Source organism: Aotus nancymaae, unplaced genomic scaffold (genome assembly GCF_030222135.1).
Source record: "Aotus nancymaae isolate 86718 unplaced genomic scaffold, 86718_ANA_hifiasm-v0.15.2.pri h1tg000032l_0, whole genome shotgun sequence".
In the NCBI taxonomy this organism is placed as follows: Eukaryota; Metazoa; Chordata; class Mammalia; order Primates; family Aotidae; genus Aotus; species Aotus nancymaae.
In genome coordinates this window covers 12,114,233-12,138,011 of record NW_026988445.1, presented here as the reverse complement: position 1 = coordinate 12,138,011, position 23,779 = coordinate 12,114,233, and the positions used below count along the sequence as shown (strand labels likewise).

General features: G+C 42.8%; 1 protein-coding gene across 6 annotated transcripts in view; it reads right to left on the bottom strand.

Annotated features, from left to right (window-relative positions):
- The window catches only part of CNIH3 (cornichon family AMPA receptor auxiliary protein 3), a 296,652-nt gene that overhangs the window by 227,948 nt on the left and 44,925 nt on the right, over nt 1–23,779 (bottom strand). Inside the window, exon 3 of one of the 6 annotated variants that reach the window (XM_021677321.2) lies at nt 12,052–12,167. The exons of the other annotated variants lie outside the window; for them this stretch is intronic. Coding sequence (XP_021532996.1) covers nt 12,052–12,084 — 33 coding nt within the window. The 5' untranslated portion in view covers nt 12,085–12,167. The remainder of the gene's footprint in view (nt 1–12,051; nt 12,168–23,779) is intronic. 6 annotated transcript variants of the gene reach the window in all.

Sequence of the window (23,779 nt, the reverse complement as noted above, 5' to 3'; positions counted from 1 at the left end):
TCATCTTCCCTACTTGCACATGCCCTACAGAGTAACACGCAGACGAAAACTCCACTAAGCAGTGGGGACTGCCAGCAGATCCTCTGCCACTGGGCCAGGAGGGTGACACTAAGCAGGGCCCTGGGGCCTGGCAAAGCAGAAGCCAAGGTTTAAGGAAGAAGGAGGGAAGATGGTAAAAACAGAATGTGCTAGCTTCATCCCTGTGCCTCAAGTCTTTTACATCCTATGGTTCTGGGACTAAGAGGAGTGACTCTGTGTGTGTGTGTGTATGCACGCACGCATGCATATGCGTGCAAGGAATGGGAATTGCTCCCAGGCTTGGTGACACACCAACAGCACTTCGCTGCTGATTTTTTGGTTTATTTGATACGTAGTTGCCTTTGTTACAAAGGAATTTCATTCCTAAGAGATCCACTGTTTTCAAAAGACTCATTCTCAAAAGATCATTCTTGTTCAATATTCTATAAACCAAGTTTCCTTAAAATAAGAAGGCTTGGATCTTGGGAGCAATCTTTCCAGATGGGAGCAGGGGAGGGAGTATACTTCCAAAGTGGCAAACAAAATGAAGCCTTTAAGCCAATCATTTCAAGAGAAATAACCGAACTTTTAGTGCAATAGGTCACAGGGATCAAAGCACTACTTTCGGTTAGAGCTTTGGCTTGTTCAAAGGACTTTGCACCTCCAGATTTTTTTGGTAATCAGCTGGCAGTTTACCAATTTCACTGAACACCATGGGTTCATATGGAGTTGGAATGAACAGTAAATAAAATTAAAGTTTAGAATCTGTTCTACAAAGACAGTGTTACTGAAAGGCACAAACAATATAAATAAAATCTTAGAAAAACAAGATCTTAGAGTCAAACAGACCTGAGTTTGAATTCCATTTCTGGCAGCTATGTAATCCTGGTCAAGTTACTCAATCTCTTTGAGCCCTAGTTTTCTTGTGGGTAAAATGGGGATAATTACACTTACCCTAGGGGTTTGATTTTCCTGTGAAAGTTAAAGGAGATAATATGTAAAAGTTCCCAGCACAATGCAAAAATAAGTGTTAATAATTATTCGTTCTCTTCCCTGTAAAATTTTTAAAAAACAATATGTCATCATTATGAAGTAACGTCACTCTGCAAATTTACAGACAACTCAACCAAAATGGGAGGGAAAATGTATTCAGGGTAGCTACTGAGTACCCACTACACGTATACCACAATTCATGACGTGGCGAAAAAGAGAAGACAAAACCTACTTTTGTTTTTCTTTTTGTGACAGGGTCTTGCTTTGTCACCCAGACTGCAGTGCTGTGGCATGAACACAGCTCACTGAAGCCTCGACTTCCCCAGCTCAAACAATCCTCCTACATCAGCCTCCTGGACTACAGGTGCACACTACCACACCTGGCTAATATTTGTATTTTTTTGTAGAGACAGAGTTTGGCCATGTTGCCTAGGCTTATAATTCACTTTTTTTTTTCTTTTTTTGAGATGGAGTCTTGCTCTGTTGCCCAGGCTGGAGTGGAACAGCGTGAACTCAGCTCACTGCAACCTCTGCATCCTATGTTTAAGCAATTCTTCTGCCTTGGCCTCCCAAGTAGCTGGGACTCAAGGCGGGTGCAACCACACCCAGCTAATTTTTGTATTTTTTAGTAGAGACGGGGTTTCACCATATTGGCCAGGCTGGTCTTGAACTCCTGACCTCGTGATCCACCCGCCTCAGCCTCCAAAAGTGCTGGGTTTACAGGCATGAACCATCGTACCTGGCCTATAATCCACTTTTCAAAAGCTTACACTTGACCTCTCTCTCAGAAAGAAAGAAAAAAAAAAGAGAAGGAAGGAAGGGAGGGAGGGAGGGAGGGAGAGAAGAAAGAAAATAAGAGCTTACACTCAAGTCAGGGAATAAAAATGTTCACATTAAACACTCGGTGGCATTAAAGCCACACTTGCCCTTCATTGAGCACTCACAATGTGCCAGGCATCCTGCTGACCACCTCAGGAATAGAGTCTCATCTGATCCTCTAAACAGCCTGATGAGATAGTTACTACAATTTCCTATTTCCCAGATGAGGAAACTGAGGCCTAGCAAGGTTAAATTACTTACCCCAAGGTCACAGGGCTAATATGTGGGCTTTGAACTCAAGCAGTCTGAATCTATAAACAGTGGCATGCAAGGACCAGTTACAACTAAGTCACAGGAGAACCCAGAGAAAGATTAAGGTGGGGTTGGACTAGCAACACAGGACTCCCTGGAGGAATCGAGCTGGGCTCTACAGGAAACATGGAAGGCAGAGGGGAGAGGAAAGGAGGAGAGGGAGGGGAGGAAAGGGGAGGGGAGGGGAGGGGAGGGAAGGGGAGGGGAGGGGAGGCAGTCATGCCTCCAGAGCACCCCAGGAGGAAAGGGGAAATTTCTTGAGGGAGAGGAAATTGGAAGAGGAATCCCTTTACCAAATGCGTAAGAATAGCGTCCTGCATTTTTAAAGAATACATCATAGTTTAAAAAACGCTTACACAAAACTGTCCCATTTGATGATGACTGGGTAACATTTATTGAGAATTATAATAAACCAGGCACTACACCAGCTCATTCCAGCCTTAACAGGGTCCTATGAAGTAGGGTGTAGTCTTGTCCCTCCCAGGTGAGAAAACAGAGGCCAAGGTCAGCTAACAGGTGGAAACAGTGGGGTTTCAGGTTTGAACCCGGATCTGACTAGGGAAGGCATCACTCATCCATACAGTCTTCAAAACAACCTATTTAAGTAAGCAGGGCAAGTATTGTTTCCATTTTTCAGATGAAGAAACTGAGCCTTAAAAAGAGCAAGGAAATGAGTAACTTTACTCCACTAACAACTAAACCAGGTTTTGTGTCACCCAGTCCTTAAGTCCTCTCCCCCCACCTCCAAGTTTGCCTTTCCAGGCCTGAGGGCGTCTCCAGGCTCCCTGCACCCCGCCCTCCTGGAGCGGCCAGAGGCCTCAGAGCCTGTGGTTGCTGTGGCCCACAGCACAGCGTGCCCGAGCCTGCAGGGCTGGGCCTGTTATTCCACAGTAGTTGGCACTCCCACAGCAGTCCCTGCCAGAGGGCTGGGTCGGGTTTCCTGTCTATCTCCCCTGCCACAGCTGTGTTTTCAATAGGGAAGTCGCCTGCCGCCTCTCCTGGGGGAGGCCCGCACTCCAGCTCCCCTTGCTAAACACCAGGCAGCCCTGTGCGGTTGCCAGGGTTGTGTGAGGATAAGATTAGGAGGGGGACCCGCCCCTGCGCAGGCCTGAGCAGCTGGACAACCGCCCGAGCGACACGGGCTTCCCAGAGGCCCAGGCTGTCACCTCGGCTCTGGGAGACCCAGTGGGGTTGCAGCAGCAGCGACAGACCTCCTGCTGCCGGGGAGCCACCTGGCTGTTTCAGCGTGGGAGTCCGCGCTGCCTGTGGGGTCAAAGAAGGAGGAAGAAGGAAATAAGAGGGAGGAGGGCGACATAGACAAGGGGAACGAAGAAAGAAGCAAGGGAGGAAACGACAGAGAGGAATTAGGGCCAAAAGACCAATGTGGGAAGGAGAGGTGGAACAGTCTGCGGTCCTGGCTTTCAAGCCCGTGCGGCACCCATGCCTCAGGCTCTCCTTAACTGATACGAATTTTAATTACGCAAAATTAAATTTTATACATTTAGTACATTGTGTTCTAAATAGTGTCTTGGATTTGAATACAAAATAAAGGCCACCTTCTTTCACATCCTCCTCCCAAAAGGGTGGTGACTTCATCCTTGCAGAAGTCCCCCAGGTTTCCTCTGCCCCTGCCCCCACCTCTCTCCCTCTCTCCCTCTCTCCCTCCCTCCCGGGGGAAGCTGTTTGCCTTTCTCCTGCCCTTCTGGGGTTGGCACCCAGCTGTTTCTTCCCTCCTCCTCCTCCCTCACCCTCCAAAGCTCCAATCCCATCACCTTAGCCTGTGTTCTACCCCCTGTCAACTCATAGGCTTTCAACATCTCACCCTTCCCTCCACCTTTTATGTCTCGGGGCTCTGTTCCCCACCATTCATATGGTATTTAAATCCACGGCTTCCTTTCAGTGGTTAGAGAAGGGATAAAAGCTTTCCTTTATGTTTGCCAGTGTTTAAATTGCTTCTGAAAACACCCAGTGGTGAAAACTATGAAAAGGGGACAGTCTTTTCAGCTGATTGTTTATGCAGGGAATGTAAGCAGGGGGGTTGCTCAGTAATTGCTGGACTCCATTCCCCTGGCTCACGCCCCGCCCTCCCTAATTCTAGAGGTGGAATAGCAGTCCCCCTCCCCACACGCTGCAGGTTAGGCTGGTGCAAGGGTGCCTAGACCAGGAGGAAGGCTGTTCCTTCTGCTCATGCAAGCCAGGAGGCTCTGGAAGCAGGCGAAGTGGGTTTAGCGATGAAGAAACAGGACAGCCTCCAAATGAAAGGCTTTCAGCTCTTGCTCCACGGCTGTGCCTTTCAGGAGAGCTGGGCTTTCCGCTCCAAAGGCTGCCCTTCTCCTCTTTCCTCCTTGCTGTCCACTTGGAGTCTCTACCACAAGATACTTGCCGCTGACCAGCTACGTTCGCAGAGATCATTTCTGGCTGCAATCTCACACCACTTATTTTATCCCAGCAGATGTTTGTTTCGGCCTCTAATTTCCATTCCCTCGGGCCAATAAATAGCTTGATTCCCTCTATTTCTGAAGACCCCAAGAAAACAAGGGCTTCACTCTCTGGGTGCCATATCTGCAGTACTCCTGGGTTCTGCTCACAAGTGGTATCCTCAGGGAAGACCCCTTTTGGCAGGCTCCTCTGCTCACCTGTCCTCCCCAGGTTCTTCAGCACATCCCTCCAGTTACTCATGAAGCCTCCAGGTCCTCTGCCCCTCCACCCTACCTTCCTCCAACCTCCTCTCCAGAGAATCACTTCCCTCTTCCAGGAAAGTAGCTGGTTACAAACAAATTTCTATATAAAACATCATGATTAAGAACATGAACTTTGGGGTTTAAAAAAAATACATATATATATATAGGTTCAAGTCTATGCTGCTGTCTGCTGATCATGTGACCTTAAACAATTTCCTTATATTACTCTAAACACGAGGACCCTCATCTGTAAACCAGATACAATAATAATACCATCTGCCTCATAGTGCTGTTGTCAAGATTAAATGAGATTAAATAAAATTATGAGAAGAGTTCTTAACAAAGTGCCCTTCACCCAGTCAGCTCTCAATAATGATATCGTTATTGCTCGTGACCATTTATTCAACACTCTTCAATCCCTACGAAGAACAAAGTATGAACCCGCCTACCTCAAGGGTCTTTCTGTTCAATAGAGGAGTCAAATACATAAACAAGTGGACATAAAGCAAAGCAGAATTAGTAAATGCACATGAGATAGAAACATGATATGCTTTAGAGAGTAGAGAGATGAAAAAAAGATTAATCTTTCCAGAACAGAAGAGGCACAGCAGTAGAGATGGCCCATGAGCAAGGCTTCGAAGTATAAGCAAGGCTCCGATCAGTGGAAGCAGATGGCAAGAAGTGGCAGGAGGTGAGGCATGGAGATGTGACAGTGCGGGGTGTGTGGAATGAACAGTGCCGGCTGCTTCCTAGGGTTCCAGCCCTCCTTCTTCCATCCCAGCAGCCCCACCGTCCACTTAGGCATCCACCCCATTGTGGGGAAAGTCTTGAGGTCAAGGGAAACCTTGCAGCAGGTAGCCACTCAGCTCATCCCAGCCCACTGGCAACTGGGGTTGGTGCATGGGCAGATGTATGTCCAAACCAGTATACTCAGATTAAAGATCAGTCAGGAATGCTGGGGAAAAGTCATTCTTTTTTTTTTCTTTTTTGAGATGGGGTCTCACTCTGTCACCCAGGAGGCTGGAGTGCACTGGCACAATCTTGGCTCACTGCAACCTCTGCCCCCTGAGCTCACGTGATCCTCCCTCCTCGGCCTCCCAAGCGGCTGGGACCATGGATGCATGCCACCAATCCTGGCTAAGATTTTGTATTTTTGGTAAAGATGGTGTCTCACCATGTTGGCCAGGCTGGTCTCCAACTCCTGAGCTCAAGTGATCCGCCTGCCTTGGTCTCCCAAAGTGCTGGGATTACAGGCATGAGCCACCATGCCCAGCTAAGTCATTCTTTCTTTACAGATGTGAGATGAAGGGCTGCTGGCAACCATTTTGGGACCATTAGAATCAGAAAGAAATTGTGGCCAGGTGCAGTGGCTCAGTTTGTAATCGCAGCACTTTGGGAGGCTGAGGTGGGAGGATCACTTAAGCCCAGGAGTTCAAGACCAGTCTGGGCAATATAGGAAGACACCATCTCTACAAAAAGAAAGAAAAAAATTTAATTAGCCAGGTGTGATGGTGCATGCCTGTAGTCCCAGCTACTAGGGAGGGTGAGGTAGGAAAATCACTTGAGCCCAGGAGGTCAAGGTCACAGTGAGCCATGATTGTGCCACTCCACTCCAGCCTAGGAGACACGGTAAGACCCTGTCTCAAAAAGAAAAAAAAATAAAGTAATTAGATCCTTGGGGAATTGTTGAGCCTTACCAGAAGCCCACTCTGACACTAGATTTATTTCTTCTTCTTCTTTTTTTTTTTTTTTTTTTTTTTTCTGTAGAGATAGGATGTTGCTATGCTGCCCAGACTAGTCTTGAACTCCTGGCCTCAAGCAATCCTTCTGCCTCAGCCTCTCAAAATGTTGGGATTACAGGCATGAGCCACAGTGCCCAGTCAACGGACTCTAGACTTATTTTGTTCCAGAAGCAAATAAGGCCTTGTATTGTATAAGCCAGTTTGAGTTATGCTTTTCAGTTTCCTGATGTTCAAAAAATGACCCAAAATAGAGAGTTGTAAAAAATATTCAAACTAGAAAGGTATTAGAGGGTTAAATCATGAAAGGCTTTCCTTGCCCCATTCTAAGTCATTAGACTTTACGTAGGCAGTGGGAAATCCCACTGAAAACTGTTGAGGAGGGAGGTGGCATGATAAAATCTGTTTTAGGAAATTAACTCTGAAGGCAGGATGAATGATAGACTGGAAGGGAGAGGGATTAGAAGCAAAACAACACCACCACCGATTGATTAGTCATGAGTCTGGGCTGGTAAAAGAACATTTTATCAACTATCTCCAGATGTCCACATGGCCTGGAGTAGGAAGAGTAAGCAAGCAGAGAGACCCATGGCAACCGATCTTCTTATCAGTACCAAGGGCCTTTCCTTTGCCCTTAAGAGCTTAGTGTATACAGCAGAGTCCAAATCTAATACTGTATTACAATACCACAGAAGCTACCCAGTTGTCTTAGAAGCTTCAAACAACAGGAAATTTTAAATTTTAAAACAAAGGCCATTTTAATTTAAATTTTTAACTAACATTTTTAAAAGATGGGGAGTAGGATACAACCCCAAAACAATAAGCTGTAACCAAAGTTTGTAAATCACTGATCTAAATCATGGAGCTCCCAGCACCCCTTCCTGGAGGGGGAGCCAGTCCTGGCATGGGTTCCCAGCCCCCTGGGGAGCTACTGGTGTGCTAAAGCCTTGCAGTGCCTGTGGACAGGAAGAGGCTCCAGAGCTCCCAGAGCTCCCATCCTCAGATCCACGAGAAAATGCAGATCTCTCCTGGAGCAATGTAAGTGTCTCGATTCCTTCTCCTGTGGCCTTTCTCTGCTGCCCTTGCTGCTGCACTGTTCCAGCACTGGGCTGATGATGCCAGGGCAGTGAAGGTTTCTTGGCCCTCACATATTCCCAGGTGCTGAAGCAATGCATGGTAACCTGGCTGCCCCCAGTTCTGATGCCCGTCTTTCCCACGGGCACACTCCCACCTGCATTCCAAACTGACTGTTTCATTTACATAATTCCAATAGCTTTCACTGCCAGCTTCCTGTTTTTGTTAACTCCTGTACAGTTTTTTGGTTTTATAAGAAACGAGGGCCCCAGCTCACAGTCACCTTCCACCAACATAGTTTATCTGCATCAAAGAAGACAGGGAAGCTTCTGTCCATTGGGCTCCCTTCTTATTTTAGAAACAGAAGCTTAAAAAACACCCAGTGGTTTCCAATCCAGAGAGTTGCATATAAGCTTTTGACTTCACTGGTTACTGGCTTCCTGTTAACCGAAAGAAGTTTCAAGCTGAGTCAGAGAAGAGAACCCGGCCCAGCAGTGATTCATTAGTGTTGCTAATGACACCCCTGTTGCCACCACCATCACTCTGCTTCTGCTGGGACTGCTGAGGCCTCCATGTTAGCCTAATCCTAAGAGAGCAAGAAACTGAAGCCATTGTCCTGATTTTCTCTTCTAGATGGCTTGCAGTGGCAGCAGTGAGCACAGGCCAAGCAAGACTGGCCTTGAGATGAGGAGGCCAGATGGGCCCTGAATCAGGGTGGTTTCAGGATGCCCAGGAAGGCACTGCTGCCGCAGAATAACTTCCCCCTCTCCCCACCCTCCCTTTGCACAGTGCCTGAAGATTCTTCCTCCCTTTGAACTTTTCTGGTCTTCCTGTTAGATACAAATACAGCTTAAAAGGGCTGCTCATACACTCATATGATTAATGTGATGAGCTCACTTTGGAAAATACTAACCACTTGAAGGAAGCAGATGGAAGAAATGCTGAAATTATAACCCAAAAGACTACCAGGCCAGAAAAGAGAGGCAGGAAAGAGACACAAGTGTCAACTATTTCTCAGTTTTGCCCAGATCCAGGCTTTACAGCACAGTCATGGTCAGGGGCACCTGATCACAGGACAGCCAGCAGTGTGGGAAGTGTTCAGCGTTCCTCAGCCATGACTCTAGTTTAGGGATTTCTCCCAGTGCCAAGATCCTCTTGGAGGGCTCCAACAAACAGCAACACATTTAAAAAGTTGCTTTAGAAATGCATATATAACAACAAAGGGTTCCCAACCATGTCTTCTTGCAGCTAAGTGTGCATATGCATTATCTTATCTAATCTTCATAGCAACCTAGGAAACATCACTTCTCCTGATTCTAGAGATGAACAGTGAAGATGATACCACAAGTAAACTTCTGACTTAAAATATCATATTCCATCACAGTACAACTAATTCCAAGACTTTAAAAATCAACATATCATTCACATAACATAAAATGTATCATTTTTTAAAGTAAACATAAAATCTATCATTTGTTAAAGTATACAGTTCAGTGGTTTTTAGTATATTCACTATGTTGTGCAAACATCACCACTATCTAATTCTAGAACATTTTCATCACCCCAGAAAGAAATCTTGTACCTGTTAGCGTCACTCCCAATTCCTCCCTATGCCCCACCCCCAACAACCACTAATCTACTTTCTGTCTCTGTAGATTTGCCTATTTGAACATTTCATAGTAATGGAATCACAAAATGTAGGTTTTTTTTGTGACTGGCTTCTTTCACTGAATGTTTTCAAGAGTCATCCATGTTGTAGCATATAATAGTGCTTCATTCCTTTTTATGGCTGAATAATATTCCATTGTATGAATATACCATGTTTTCTTTATCCATTCATCCATCAAAGAACACTTAAGTTGCTTTCACCTCTCAGCTATTGTGAATAACATTGCTATGGATATTACTGTACAAGTTTTTGTGTGGACATATGTTTTCTTTTCTTTTCTTTTTTTTTTTTTAAAGAGAAAGAGAGAGAGAGAATGGGGAGGAGGAAAAAGGAAGAGAAAGAGAGAGAGAGAATGGGGAGGAGGAAAAAGGAAAAAAAAGAGGGAGAGAGAATGGGAGTATTACTTTCTTGCCCAGGCTAGAATGCAATTTAGTAATGGGTATTGAAAACCTCTTGTATACTGATAATTATACTTAATGATGTAGTCAGGAAGGAATAAGGGAAGAAGATAACAAACAAACAGCCAACCAATATTTCATTTAAACCTATGAAATGCTATGCGATTACTGAGGAGTGATTTACTTCCAATTATATAGTCACTTTTGGAATAGGTGTGAGGTGGTAATGTATGTTTTGTGTATTTGAAGTGGAGAGTTCTATAAATGTTTATTAAGTTTACTTGTTCCGGGTCTGAGTTCAAGTCCTGAATATCCTTGTTAATTTTCTATCTCGTTGATCTATAGAATCTTTAGCTATTCTTGTTACATTGATCCTTTTACCATTATGTAATGTCCTTCTTTGCCTCTTTTGATCTTTGTTGCTTTGAAGTCTACTTTATCAGAGGCGAGAATTGCATCTCCTGCTTTTTGTTTATTTGTTTATTTTTACTCTCTGGTTGGTAAATCTTCCTCCTTCTCTTTGAGTCTTTGTGTATTGTTGCATGTAAGATGGGTCTGGATGCAGCATACCGATGGGTTTTGGCTTTTTATCCAATTGAAATATATATAAGTTTAATACTGGCGTTTGATGCTAGCTGGCTGTTTTGCCCATTAGTTGATGTAAATTTTTCATTGTATTAATGTTCTTTGCTTTTTGATATATTTTTGGAAAGGCTGATATTGGTTGTTCCTTTATATGTATAGTGCTTCTTTCAGTAGCTCTTGTAAAGCAGGCCTGGTGGTGGTGAAGTCTCTAAGTACTTGTTTGTTCGCAAAAGATTTAATTTTTCCTTCGCTCATAAAGCTTAGTTTGGCTGGATAGGAAATTCTGGGTTGAAAGTTCTTTTCTTTAAGAATGTTAAATATTGGTCCCCACTCTCTTCTGGCTTGTAGGGTTTCTGCTGAGAGATCTGCTGTGAGTCTGATAGATTTCCCTTTGTGGGTAACCTGACCTTTCTCTCTGGCTGCCCTTAGTATTTTCTCCTTCATTTCAACCCTAATAAATCTGGCAATTATGTGCCTTGGGGTTGGTCTTCTTGAAGAATATCTTTGTGGTGTTCTCTGTATTACCTGGAGTTGAATATTACCTTGCCTTGCTGGGTTGGGAAAGTTTTCCTGAATGATATCCTGAAGAGTATTTTCCAACTTGGATTCATTCTCTTCATCACATTCAGGTACACCTATCAAACGTAGATTAGGTCTTTATATCCTGGAGACTTTGCTCATTCCTTTTTATCCTTTTGTCTCCAATCTTGTTTTCTTGTTTCATTTCACTGAGCTGATCCTTGACTTCTGATATCCTTTCTTCTGCTTGATCAATTCGACTGTTTAAGCTTGTGCATGCTTCGCGAAGTTCTTGTGTTGTGCTTTTCAGCTCCATCAATTCACTTATATTCCTCTCTAAATTGTCCATTCTCGTTAGCATTTTCGTCAAACCTTTTTTTAAGGTTCTTAGTTTCTTTGCATTGGGTTAGAACAAGTTCTTTTAATTCACAGAAGTTTCTCATCACCCACATTTTGAAACCTGCTTCTGTTATTGGAACACACTCGTTCTCCATTAAGCCTTGTTCCGTTACTGATGAGGAATTGCGATCCCCTGTAGAGGGAGAGGCATTCTGATTTTGAGTATTCTCTGCCTTTTTAGGCTGCTTTCCTCTCTTGATTATATATTTATCCATCTGTCGTCTTTGTAATTACCGACTTTCTAACTAGGTCTCTGAGAGGACGTCCAACTTTTTGATTCCCAGCACCGAAATCTGAGCAATCCACTGCGCCGGCCAAGACAGCAGTGTTAAGGTTGATGGTGCCTTTCTGCCCAGGAATCTCTGGACTCTGCACCAAGAACTGCCGCTTTAAGGCGCCAGCAAAACCGCCGCGCTGGCCACAAGAGTCGCTCTGGCAACCCGTGGAGCTCCTCCGCTGGGAATCTCCTGGTCCATGAGCTACAAATATTCGTCTGAAAGTGTGGCGTCCTCTCGTTCTCTGCGCTTTCACTGGGAGCTACGTGCCCGAGCTGCTAGTGATCAGCCATCTTGTTTTCAATTAACTCCTAGAGTTTTTTTATATATCTGACACACAGGAAAGTCTAAAAGAAATGGGTATCGGCTATGGTATTGCATTTATTACAAGGTATTTATAATATGTCTGTTTTCAATAAGGATTTGCTGTATTCCCACCACTATATCCTATACCACCTGTACTACTGCACCTGTCACACTGAGTCTGTTTCCACAACTGCATGGAGCGCTCTTTGAGGGAAGGGACCCATCATGTTCACTGTAAACAATTTCTTAAGTATAAGTCATTACCTGTCTGTGAAGCAGCAGCACCTTCCTGGGCATGCTGAAACCACCCTGATTCAGGCCCCATGTGGCCTCATCTCAAGGCCAGCCTTGCTTGGCCTGTGCTTATACTGCTACACCATCTGGAAGAGAAAATCAGGATGACGGCTTCGGTTTCTTGCTCTCCTAGTATTAGGCTAACATGGAGGCCCCAGTAGCAGCAGCAGTGATGGTGGTAGCAGGAGGGGTATCATCAGCAACACTAGGCAGCTGGGCCAGAGCTGAATGACTGGGGTTGAGCATCTTCCCACAGAACAACCAGCAGTGGAGAAAGTGCTCAGGCATGGAAGTTCTCCCCACAGTCTCCTTAGTCAGGAATGGATCAATCAGACCCTCCTTCTCAAGTGGAGGGTGGTTGGTAGAAGCCAATAGACACAAGAAAGGAGGCAGTAAGCAGCAGCCCTGAGGAAGCAGGAGTTCTGGGGTATTGAGAAGGATAGGTATTGTTCAGTAACTGCTGGGCTGGCAGAGAGGCTCAGAGACAACAAACTTGTGCAGCTGGGAGGACAAGGGGCTGAGTCTCTGCCACTACATGAGATCCTGAATAATTTTTCACTTCCCAGATTATGTTCCACTCCACATGAAAAGAACACATCTTACTGCTTATTACGTTCTCTCTGCCCATGGATTTCTCATAGATGTCTTTTTCATTGTTGCTGTTTTGTAGAGATGGGGTCTCACTGTATTGCCCAGGCTGGTCTCAAACTCCTGGCCTCAAGGTTTCCTCCTGCCTCGGTCTCCCAAAATAATGGGATTAGATTACAGGAGTGAGCCACGGTGCCCACACCCAGCCTGCTCCTCTTGCCCAGAGAGTTTGCACATGGACTACTGCTCCCCTGATCCCCTCCTCGAGCCACTCCTCACCAATAGCAAATGCTCTTCCCCTGGCGAATGCACATTCCTCCTGGGATCTCAGTGAGGACCACTTGGAGCAGTAAAAGCCTCTCCTTCAAGGCCTCACAGCTGCATCAGCGTCTTTGTGATACCACTGCTGTAAGACTGCATCTATAGAGTGATTACTTCATTCTTATTGACACCAGCTACACTAACACTCCATTAAGGTAGAGACTATTTTGGCTCAGCTTTGTATCCCCAGCACCTAGCCTGACACCTAGCAGGGCAATGAATATGTGATGAACAAATGAATTCCTTTTCTTCTCAAGGAGAAGGAAACATGTCCAATTTTTAAGTAGTTAAGGACACAGGACCTTCACATTGATCTTCATCGTAAAAATCAGAATGGAGTGACAAAACTCAAGGCATGTACAAGGCATGTCCTGGGACCCTCTCCTTCTGCCATAGGAAGGACAATACCTTGGCATGGGAGAGAAGGGGGTTGGGATGAGGACTGGGCTCATTGTGTGAGGTAGTCTCAAGTCCTTACTTGAGGAGACTCCTTGATCAGCTAAAAAATTGATGAGTCTCAGGTAGAGATTTCAGGAAGGTCTCCCTTGCCCACCACAGGAACTACTGTCACCATGGGGCAGGTCTAACAGGCCTCTAAGGCATGAACTGGTAGAGGGTGTTTGTGTGTGCAGGTGTGCATGTGTGTGTGTGTACATGTGTGTGTGTTTGTCCTGTACTCCAGATGCAGGTAAGGAGCAGTTTGGGGGGCTCAGGTGCAGCGCCTGACTAGGGAAAAGTGGAGGTAGTCAGAGAGGGCAGAAGAAATCAAGCCACTTTCAAAACATCCCTCCAAATCTGAGTTTAGTGTAATAATCTGATTTTGTGAGGCAAAGATACAGAGGCTATTGGGCATGAGTCCAGTTCAGAATCAATCTGGTGGGCACCTCAGGGCTCAAAAATACTCTCTTTACCAGGACCTGACCTGGGCCACCTGTTACTGGAGTTGTGGAAGCTGGAATTCAGTTTTGATTAGGGCAGAATCCTGAAGTGGTCTTTAAGATAAAGTGGCTGATAAAGTGGCTTTAAGCTAAAAAAAAAAATCCCAAAAGAACTAAAGGAGTTCAACTACAGAAACCAGTATTTAGTACCATCAAGCTAGTTATCACAGGGCTTTAGCCACAAGCAAAGGTTTGGCAGGAATGTGAATTCAAAAATCAGGACTGTTGGGCAGCAGCCTTGATAAGTCAGTTACTACTTCCGGTCTCCTCTATCATCTTCCTCTTCCTGCTTCCAAGATGTAGGCTGAAGGGGAATCCAAGTATGTGGCCTGACATACATTCTCTGGGCATACTAGCTTGAGAGCATTAGAAGGACACAGGGATAAAACGAGAGGACCTGGCATGCTGAGAAAGATGAGAGCAGAATTAGTTAATTCTATTCCCTTGGACTAGATAGCACATTGAAAGGCTCTGTGATTTCTGAAATCCTATAGGAAAATGATATGAGATATAATGTTTCAAGGTCCCTTAAGTCAAATTTATCAATAAAGAATGTGAAATATCAACACTGCTGATAAAATATTCAGAAATTATATTACAGCTTTTGACCTGACATCTGTGATAAGACTTATTTAAAAATCGACCCTGTGTGGCTTTTAAGGCTAAAAGACTGAAAGACATTATTACTGATTTTGCAGTTAATTTGAAGAATCACATCTGATCTTACATTGTCCTTTCTCATCAGATCAATACCTTCAAGTTTACTGTCTGTTAAAATGCTGCAGTACTGCAGCAAATTTACATACTCAATTGGTTCTGTGGCAGTGATAAGCACAAAGTGGTGTTAATGAAGGGACTCTGGTCTGTCCTTCCCAGACTCAAGAGGAAATTATTGAGTCTCCTCCAGGTGCACGAGAGGAGACGGGAATTGCACTCTCCCCCTGCCATTCTCCTTACCTCCAACCTACACGAACAGCTTGATTCCTGCCTTTGTTCTGGGCTCCTAAAAGCACACTGGAGTACCAATGAACAAGCGTGACCTGAATTATCTACAAGATATGGTAAAAGCAAAGCATCCCCAAATTCCAATATTTTTTACTATAACTGAAACTTTGATAAACCTTGCAATGCATTGGGATGTCTCAACTTTGTGCTTTGTTCTGTACTGGAAACCATCTGTTCCCCTCTCTGCCACTCCCAGGTGTTTACTTTTCATTATTTTTGCTAATAGCAATCACCCACCTTCCTTGAGCCCTCGGGTTAGACTGAAACTACATTTAAAGAAGCACACTAGTTCTCCCTATCCCACTCCTAGAATATGTACATAAACACACATATAAACACATAAGCACACACACACACATGTTCAGAGCACCAGGTAGGTTTCCCTGACAACTTTAAAAGCCAGAAAATGACTTGCAAACTTCCTTTATGTTCTGCAAATTAAAAATTTCTGGAGAGAGATCCAAGATGGCCGATTACTAGCAGCTCAGGATTGTGGCTCCCAGTGAAAGCGCAGAGAATGAGAGGACGCCACACTTTCAGATGAATATTTGTTGCTCACGGACCAGGAGATTCCCAGTGGAGGAGCCCCACGGGTCACCAGCACAACTCTTGTGGCCGGCGCAGCAGTTCTTGGTGCAGAGTAAACGGGACTGGGTCCCCTTTTGGACGACATTTGGAGCTCTGGGAAGGCAGAGTCGCCTATTCAGCTGATTGAAAAAGGGACTCAAGAAGGAAGCCAGACCGGAGATTCCCAGGCAGAAAAGCACCATCAATCTTAACGCTGCTGTTTTAGCCGGCGCAGTGGTTGCTCAGATTCCGGCGCTGGGAATCAACAAGTTGGAGTCCACTCAGAGACCTAATTTGAAGGTCGGTAATTACAAAGACAACAGGTGGATGGATTTACAATGATGGGAAGAAACCAGTGTAGGAGAGCTGAGAATACTCAAGATCAGAGTGCCTCTCCCTCTACAGGGGAATCACAGTTCCTCATCAACAAGGGAACAAGGCCTCATGGAGAATGAGTGTGTTCCATTAACAGAATTAGGCTTCAGAAGGTGGATAATAAGAAACTTCTGTGAGTTAAAAGAACATGTTCTAGCCCAATGTAAAGAAACTAAGAACCTAGAAAAAAGGTTTGACGAAATCCTAACGAGCATAGACAATTTAGAGAGGAATATAAGTGAATTAATGAAACTGAAGAATACAATACGAGAACTCCGTGAAGTATGCACAGGTTTTAACAGTCGAATTGATCAAGCAGAAGAAAGGATATCAGAGGTCGAAGACCAACTTAATGAAATGAAATGAGAAGACAAGTTTAGAGAAGAAAGAGTAAAAAGGAATGAGCAAAGTCTCCAAGAAATATGGGACTATGTGAAACCTAATTTACATTTGATAGGTGTACCTGAATGTCATGAAGAGAATGAATCCAAGCTGGAAAATATTCTTCAGGATATTATTCAGGAAAACTTTCCTAACCTAGCAAGGCAGGACAATACTCAACTCCAGGTAATACAGAGAACACCACAAAGATATTCTTCAAGTAGAGCAACCCCAAGACACATAATCCTTAGATTCACCAGGGTTGAAATAAAGGAGAAAATTCTAAGGGCAGCTGGAGAGAAAGGTCAGGTTACCCACAAAGGGAAGCCTATCAGACTCACAGCAGATCTCTCAGCAGAAACCCTACAAACTAGAAGAGAGTGGGGGTCAATATTCAATATCCTCAAAGAAAAGAATGTTCAACCCAGAATTTCATATCCAGCCAAACTAAGCTTCATAAATGAAGGAAAAATAAAATTTTTCATGAACAAGCAAGCACTCAGAGATTTCATCACCACCAGGTCTGCTTTACAAGAGCTTCTGAAAGAAGCACTATACACAGAAAGGAACAACCAATATCAGTCATCCCAAAAACTTTACCAAAAGGTAAAGAGTATCTCCATAATGAAGAATTTATATCAACTAATGGGCAAAATAGCCAGCTAGCATTAAATGACAATATTAAACTCACAAATATCAATATTAATCCTAAATTTAAATGGATTAAATGCCCCAATCAAAGACACGGACAGGCAAATTGAATAAAAAGTCAAAATCCATTGGTACGCTGTATCCAGATTCATCTCATAAGCAAGGATACACAAAGACTCAAAACAAAGGGTTGGTGGAAGACTTACCAATTAAATGGAGAGCAAAAAAAAAACAGGAGTTGTAACTTTCGTCTCTGACAAAATAGACTTTAATAGTAACAAAGACTAAAAGAAACAAAGAAGGACATTACCTAATGGTAAAAGGATCAATGCAACAACAGGAGTCAATGATCATAAATATATATGCACCCAATATAGGAACACCCAGATACATAAGACAAGTTCTTAATGACTTATAAAGAGACTTGGACTCCTGCACAATAATAGCAGGAGACTCTGACACCACATTGTTAATATTCAACGGATCAACGAGATAGAAAATTAACAGGGACATCTATGATTTGAACTCAGACCTGGAACAAGTAAACTCAGTGAATATTTATAGAATTCTTCACCCCAGGTCCACAGAACATACATTTTTCTCAGTATCACATTACACCTATTTTGAAAGTGACCACATAATTGGAAGTAAATCACTCTTCAGCATTTGCATAGCATTTCACAGACTTAAATGAAATATTGGTTGGCTGTTTGTTTGTTATTTTCTTCCCTTATTCCTTCTTGTCTCTGCTGTTAAGCACAATTATCGGCATAAAAGAGGTTTTTAATACCTATTTTTAGATTGCATTCCAGCCTGGGCAATAGAGCAAGACTCCTGTTCTCTCTCCCCCTTTCTCTTTCTTTATTTAAAAAAAAAATTTCTACATGTCTATTACACAAATCCTACAATCTCTTCATTACCCACCATATTAAGTTTATATACAAAGACTAGCCAAATAACTTCCAACAACTAGATTTCTTTAAAATAAAATAAAATAAAAAGAAGGAAAATTTTGTTTCCAGGCTTAAAATACCTTTGTCAACTGGTGACAAAACAAGATTTCAAGGGATGATTAAAGGCCCTGGGGTCAATGCCCTCATTCTCCAGGGAAATGTTGACTAAATCCTTATAAATGAATTAGATGGCTCACTGTCTTTCATTCTGATATTGTTGGTGATTATAATAAAACAGCCAAAGTCATTCATTTAGTCTTACCATCAACAGATGGTGCCTGCTTTTCTCTCAAACTTGCCTAAAGGCCTCTGTTACAAACTCAGAAATAAAACGGGAACTTTTTGAAGCAATGTCAAAAAAAGACAATAAAAACTGTAGCAGGTACTCAGCTATGGATATTACAGCAAAAAGACTCAGAGCACAGGCTTTTGAGAAGGAACTGATGTCATTATCACAGACACCTGTGACTCTGTACTGGCGACTCAGGACTTTCAGGATGCCTAGCACAGAAAGAGATGACTTCAAGAAAGCAGACTGCCTACCCCAAGATCAGCAAAATAAAAGTTAATTTCCTGGGATTAAATAAACTGATTTAATTGCAGTTAGTTTTCTATTTTTAGTAAGTATTTGAGGAAAACGCTTTTCTTTCTTCTTTATCTCTAACCATCTATTTAACAGGACATACATGTACAAACAGAAATGAAACATTCTTTAAGTATATATGTATATATGTTAAACTAGAAAATTCAAAGAAAACACTTCAAAAAAATAATGATTCTGTAAAATATATTAATAGATTTTATCTGTAAACTACCCAAAACCATGGCAACAATGGTTAAGTATTATTCAAAGTGCTTTTATTCAGTTCCTTTACCTTTATGATCATGTAGTTATTTGCTTAGGCTCAGTAAAAATCCATCCTCTTTCCTGTAAGATTAAACTGAATAAATCAAATTTTCAACAATAACCAAGACCCAAATCTCAATTAGACATGATAAGCCATTTTTGAGGAACAAGGACTATGCTTTACAGTTCGGCAGTGGGAAATGACTACACACAGTAATGTGTTGGTAAGTGTTGAACAACCAGCTCTGCAAAGGAAAAACAAGCACTGAGTTATAGCATTTGCCAATTTATGTGGTATAAATATTCCTGTCATGGCCAGATTTAACATGACATCATTGAATGTGGAGTTGAGAAGACATATGAAATAGCACACCATTATAAAGTATTTCCTCCATAAAGATGCAATATTCAAGTTGAATGATGAAGAATCATAAAATAAATAAATGAACAGATGCAATAGATGCAGATAGGCAGATAGGCCAAGCACAGTGGCTCACACCCCTAGTCCCAGCACTCTGAGAGGCCAAGATGGGAGGATTGTTTGAGGCCAGGAGTTCAAGACCAGTCTCTAGGCAATATAGTGAGATCTTGTCTCTACAAAAATAAAAATGAAGTAAATAAATGGGCCAGGTGCAGGGATTAGTGCCTGTAATCCCAGCACTCTAGGAGGTCGAAGTGGGTAGATCACTTGAGGTCAGGAGTTCAACACCAGCCTGGGCAACATGGTGAAACTCTGTCTCCACCAAAAAATACAAAAATTAGCTGGGCAGGGTGGCGGACACCTGCACTCCCCAGCTAGTTGGGAGGCTGAGGCAGGAGAATTGCTTGAACCTGGGAGGCAGAGGTTGTAGTGAGCCAAGATCATGCCACTGCACTCCAGCCTGGGTGACAGAGCAAGACTCTGTCTCAAAAAAATAAAGCAAATAAATGAATTTATTTAATAGATGCAGAAAAACTCAAGAGCATCAATAAAAAGAAAATGTCATGCAATTAGTAAGAGATAAGTTTTGAGTATTTATTGCCATTGTTTTAAACATAATTTATTTAACTGTAAATCATAATGTTTAGTTTCTAATAATGGCCATGTTTAACAAGTAGCTTACAAAATTCCTACAAATTTAACAATCAGTTCTTGCAAGCCAGTATGCACCAGTTCCAGTATACCATTCCCAGAAAACTGTCCTGGAACCTATTCTACGGCTTATGGAATATCAGCTTTACAGATAATAAAGAATTTCCTAGCAGGTTAGGAAAATGACTAATTTGGGGAGTCTCACACAAACCAAACCTCATAGAGGCAAACTGGATGGCTTTTGTTCCTCAGCTCAGTAAATATACTAATAAGGGTCTGTTGACGTTAGACTTCCCAACCTCCAGAACTGAAAAAAATCAATGTTTGTTATTTACAAGCCACCTAGTCTATGGTGTTTTGGTACAGCAGCCCAAGGACTAAGACGACTGTCTAGGTTCTGCTCCCAGTCATGGCCATGTATTAACAGCTTCTATCAGACCAATCTTCTCACAGATCACAACAGTGAGCTCTGGACAGAAAATAAAAACCATCTTTCTAAAGCCACAAAAGAGCAACCAAAAGCAGGCAGATGCTGGAGGGGAGTGGAAATTTGAAAGAGGGGAAAGGCACTAAGGGAGCATCCCATTTTTTGTGGATTTTATCCTGAGGGAAAGCCCCCAAATGGCACTATGCAGGGTAGCTAAAAGTCAGAAAGAAAACCAAAGTCTTACTAGCTTCAACCAAAGGATGGAGTTTGAGGGAAATATAGCTGCTGGAAAGCAGTGGGAGGAGGAAATCCTGAAAGGGAGAGAGCTAGAAAGGAGGAGCCCCAAATTGTGTGTATAAATTCTGACCAAATGTCCGGCTAATGTTGGAACCACATGTGTGTGAGTCAGACTTGAAGCAGCCCAGCCAAGACTAAAAGATCTGAGCAGAAATGTGAGCTGTCATTCACTGCAGGGAAGACAAAGTTTAGCTTTCGAATTCAGCCAAGTCAACTGCCTACCATTAAAAAAAAAAAAAGAAAAATACTCTTCAGAGAAACATAGCAGAACTCAGAATCTCTACAACATATTCACAGTGTTCAAGATACAATTCAAAAATTACTCAATATTCAAAGAAACAAGAAGACTACTCATATCAAGAAAAAAAATAAAATCAATAAAAATCAACCCTGAAATGATTCATACATTGGAATTAGTAGACAGGGTTATAAAGCAATTATTACCACTAAGCTCCAGGACATAAAGGAAAATATGCTTGGAAAATATGCTCATTAATAAATGGAAAAATAGGAATTGTCAGCAGGTAAATAGAAAACATAAAAAAGAACTAAATAGAAATTATAGAACTGAAAAACACATGTCTAAAATTTTAAAATTACTAGATAGGGGGCCAGGCATGATAGCTCATGCCTATAATCCTGCCATTTTAAGAGGCTGGGGCAGGAGGATCGCTTGAGGCCAGGAGTTTGAGACCAGTCTGGGTGACATAGTGAGACCTAGCCTCCACAACAAATTTTGAAAAATTAGCCAGGCATAGTGGCACCTGTAGTTCTTGCAGTCCTACTCAGGAGGCTGAGGCAGTAGAATTGCTTAAGCCCAGGAGCTTGAGGCTATAATGAGCTATGATTGTGCCACTGCACTCCAGCCTGCACAACAAAGCAAGACTCTGGCCCTCTCCCAAAAAAAATTACCTAATGGCTTAATAGCAGAATGAAGATACAGAAGAAAGTGTCAATGAACTTGAAGATTGATTAAAAGACAGATAAATTATCTAATTCAAAGATCAGAGAGAAAAAAATGGAAAAAAATTGACAGAGCTTCAGGAACCTGTGGACCATTATCAAAAGATTTAACATAAGTACAATCAGCATACCAAAAGGAGTGAAATAGAATAGGTTAGCCAAAACATTCAAGGAAGTAATAGCCAAACACATCTCAAAATTGCTATGGCCCCATTTAGAGTACAAGCTTGATAAAAGCCAGGATTTTTGACTTACACCTCTTCAGCAGCCCACATCACACCTAACAAAGTTAGGCCACATACTGGATTCTCAACTAATATCAATTTATACATTCAGCATCAAAAATAATTATTTATTGAGTGCCTGCTGTGTGTAAAGCACCAGGAATAGTGTAGAGACACAAACATGCCCTGTGCTTAATGAAGGAATAGGGTTTTGAAAATGGGTAAGAGAGAGAAGCTTTTATTGTTTCTTTTTAAAGAAGGAAAGGGTTTCCAGTGGCCTCTGCTTTTTACTCTTTCCTAGGTAATTCATCATCATTTGCTCTAACTTTCTTATGGTGATATCTGCTAAAAGGAGAATGTAACATTGTGATCCACAGTGAGAAGGGATGCCCTATCAGCTGGCCATGGTTACAGGTACATCCTTCCAGAACCCCTTCAAATAGTGCTCTTGTCACCTAACTGATTAGAACAGCAAGGGAAGCTTCTTCTATACAGTTTTCACTGTTTTTGTTTGAAGTTGCCTTTACCTTTTAGGCAGAACTTATATTCTTTAAATAGCTGCAGATGATAGCTGTAACTATGAGTTTTTTTTTTTTTTTTTTTTTTTTTTTTGAGACAGTCTTGCTCTGTCGCCAGGCTGGAGTACAGTGGTGCGATCTTGGCTCAGTGCAACCTCCACCTCCCGGGTTCAAGCAATTCTCCTGCCTCAGTCTCCCCAGTAGCTGGGACTACAGGCATACGCCACCATGCCCAGTTAACTTTTGTATTTTTAGTAGAGACGGGGTTTCACCATGTTGGCCAGGATGGTCTTGATCTCTTAACCTCGTGATCCGCCCGCCTCAGCCTCCCAAAGTGCTGGGATTATAGGCATGAGCCACCGTGCCCGGCCACTATGACATATTTTTATCAGTCAGTAAAATATGGGGGAAAACAGCTGAGAAAGACCATTTCTCCACTTTGGGGAGAAAATACAGAGGTGTATATAGCTCTCCAGAATCTACAGGGTATAACATCAAGAGGAGGCCAGGTGTGGTGACTCATACCTGTAATCTCAGCACTTTGGGAGGCTGAGGTAGGTGGATCATAAGGTCAGGAATTTGAGACCAGTCTGATCAACATGATGAAACCCTGTCTCTGCTAAAAATGCAAAATTAGCTGGGCATAGTGGTGGGCGCCTGTAATCCCAGCTCCCAGGAAGTTGAGGTTGCAGTGAGCCGAGATCACGCCATTGCATTCCAGCCTGGGCAACAGAGAAAGACTCTGCCTCAAAAAAAAAAAAAAAGAAGGAATATGTGTGAGAGTGAGAAGGGAGAGGGACAGAAAGACAGAAGGAGGAAGGAAGGGCTCCTAACATTCCTTTCTCTGTGTGAATTACTGAAGCACTTCCCTGAATCTGTTTACAAACTGTCCACTAATTGTCTATGATCCTGAGAACCAACCTGTCTACAAAGAAACTCAGTAAATATACCACAACTGATGTTTTGGTTCTACTGGTCTGATAGGCTCACCTCAAGTATGATTATAAATGTAAGGATATGGTTTCAGGCACAAAGCCTGAAACTATATGCCTGGAATCACAAATTTAGTAAATCCCCTCTAAATTAGCTGCTGAGAATGTCCTATTTCTGTTAGAAAATAGAATTTACCCATAAAGATATAAGCAGAAATTAGATTTTGGTATGTTTACAGGAGACTCTGAGTCTAGGAAGTGGCATTTATGAGTTTGGTTACAGATCTGTCACTGGCTGTTTATGTGACTCTCGTCAGTGCTTTAGTCTCTCCGGAGCCTGTTTAGTCAGCCGACCTGGGGATAATACTCTTTGCCATCTTTTTCACAGCAGTGCTGCATCTGTCATAATCATCATAGCTATCATTTATTGCGTTAGTGCTGTGCATCAGGCAATATGATAAGCACTCTACTTGCATTATTTTTAATCCTAACAATCATCTTGAAGGTAGGTGTTATTCAATTTGCAGATGACAATACTGAATCTCAGAGAGTTTTAGCAACCTTTAAAAAGCCACACCGACTAGTGAGTGGTGATGCCAGAATTTTATCAGGTGCCTCTTAACCACATGATGCTAGTTT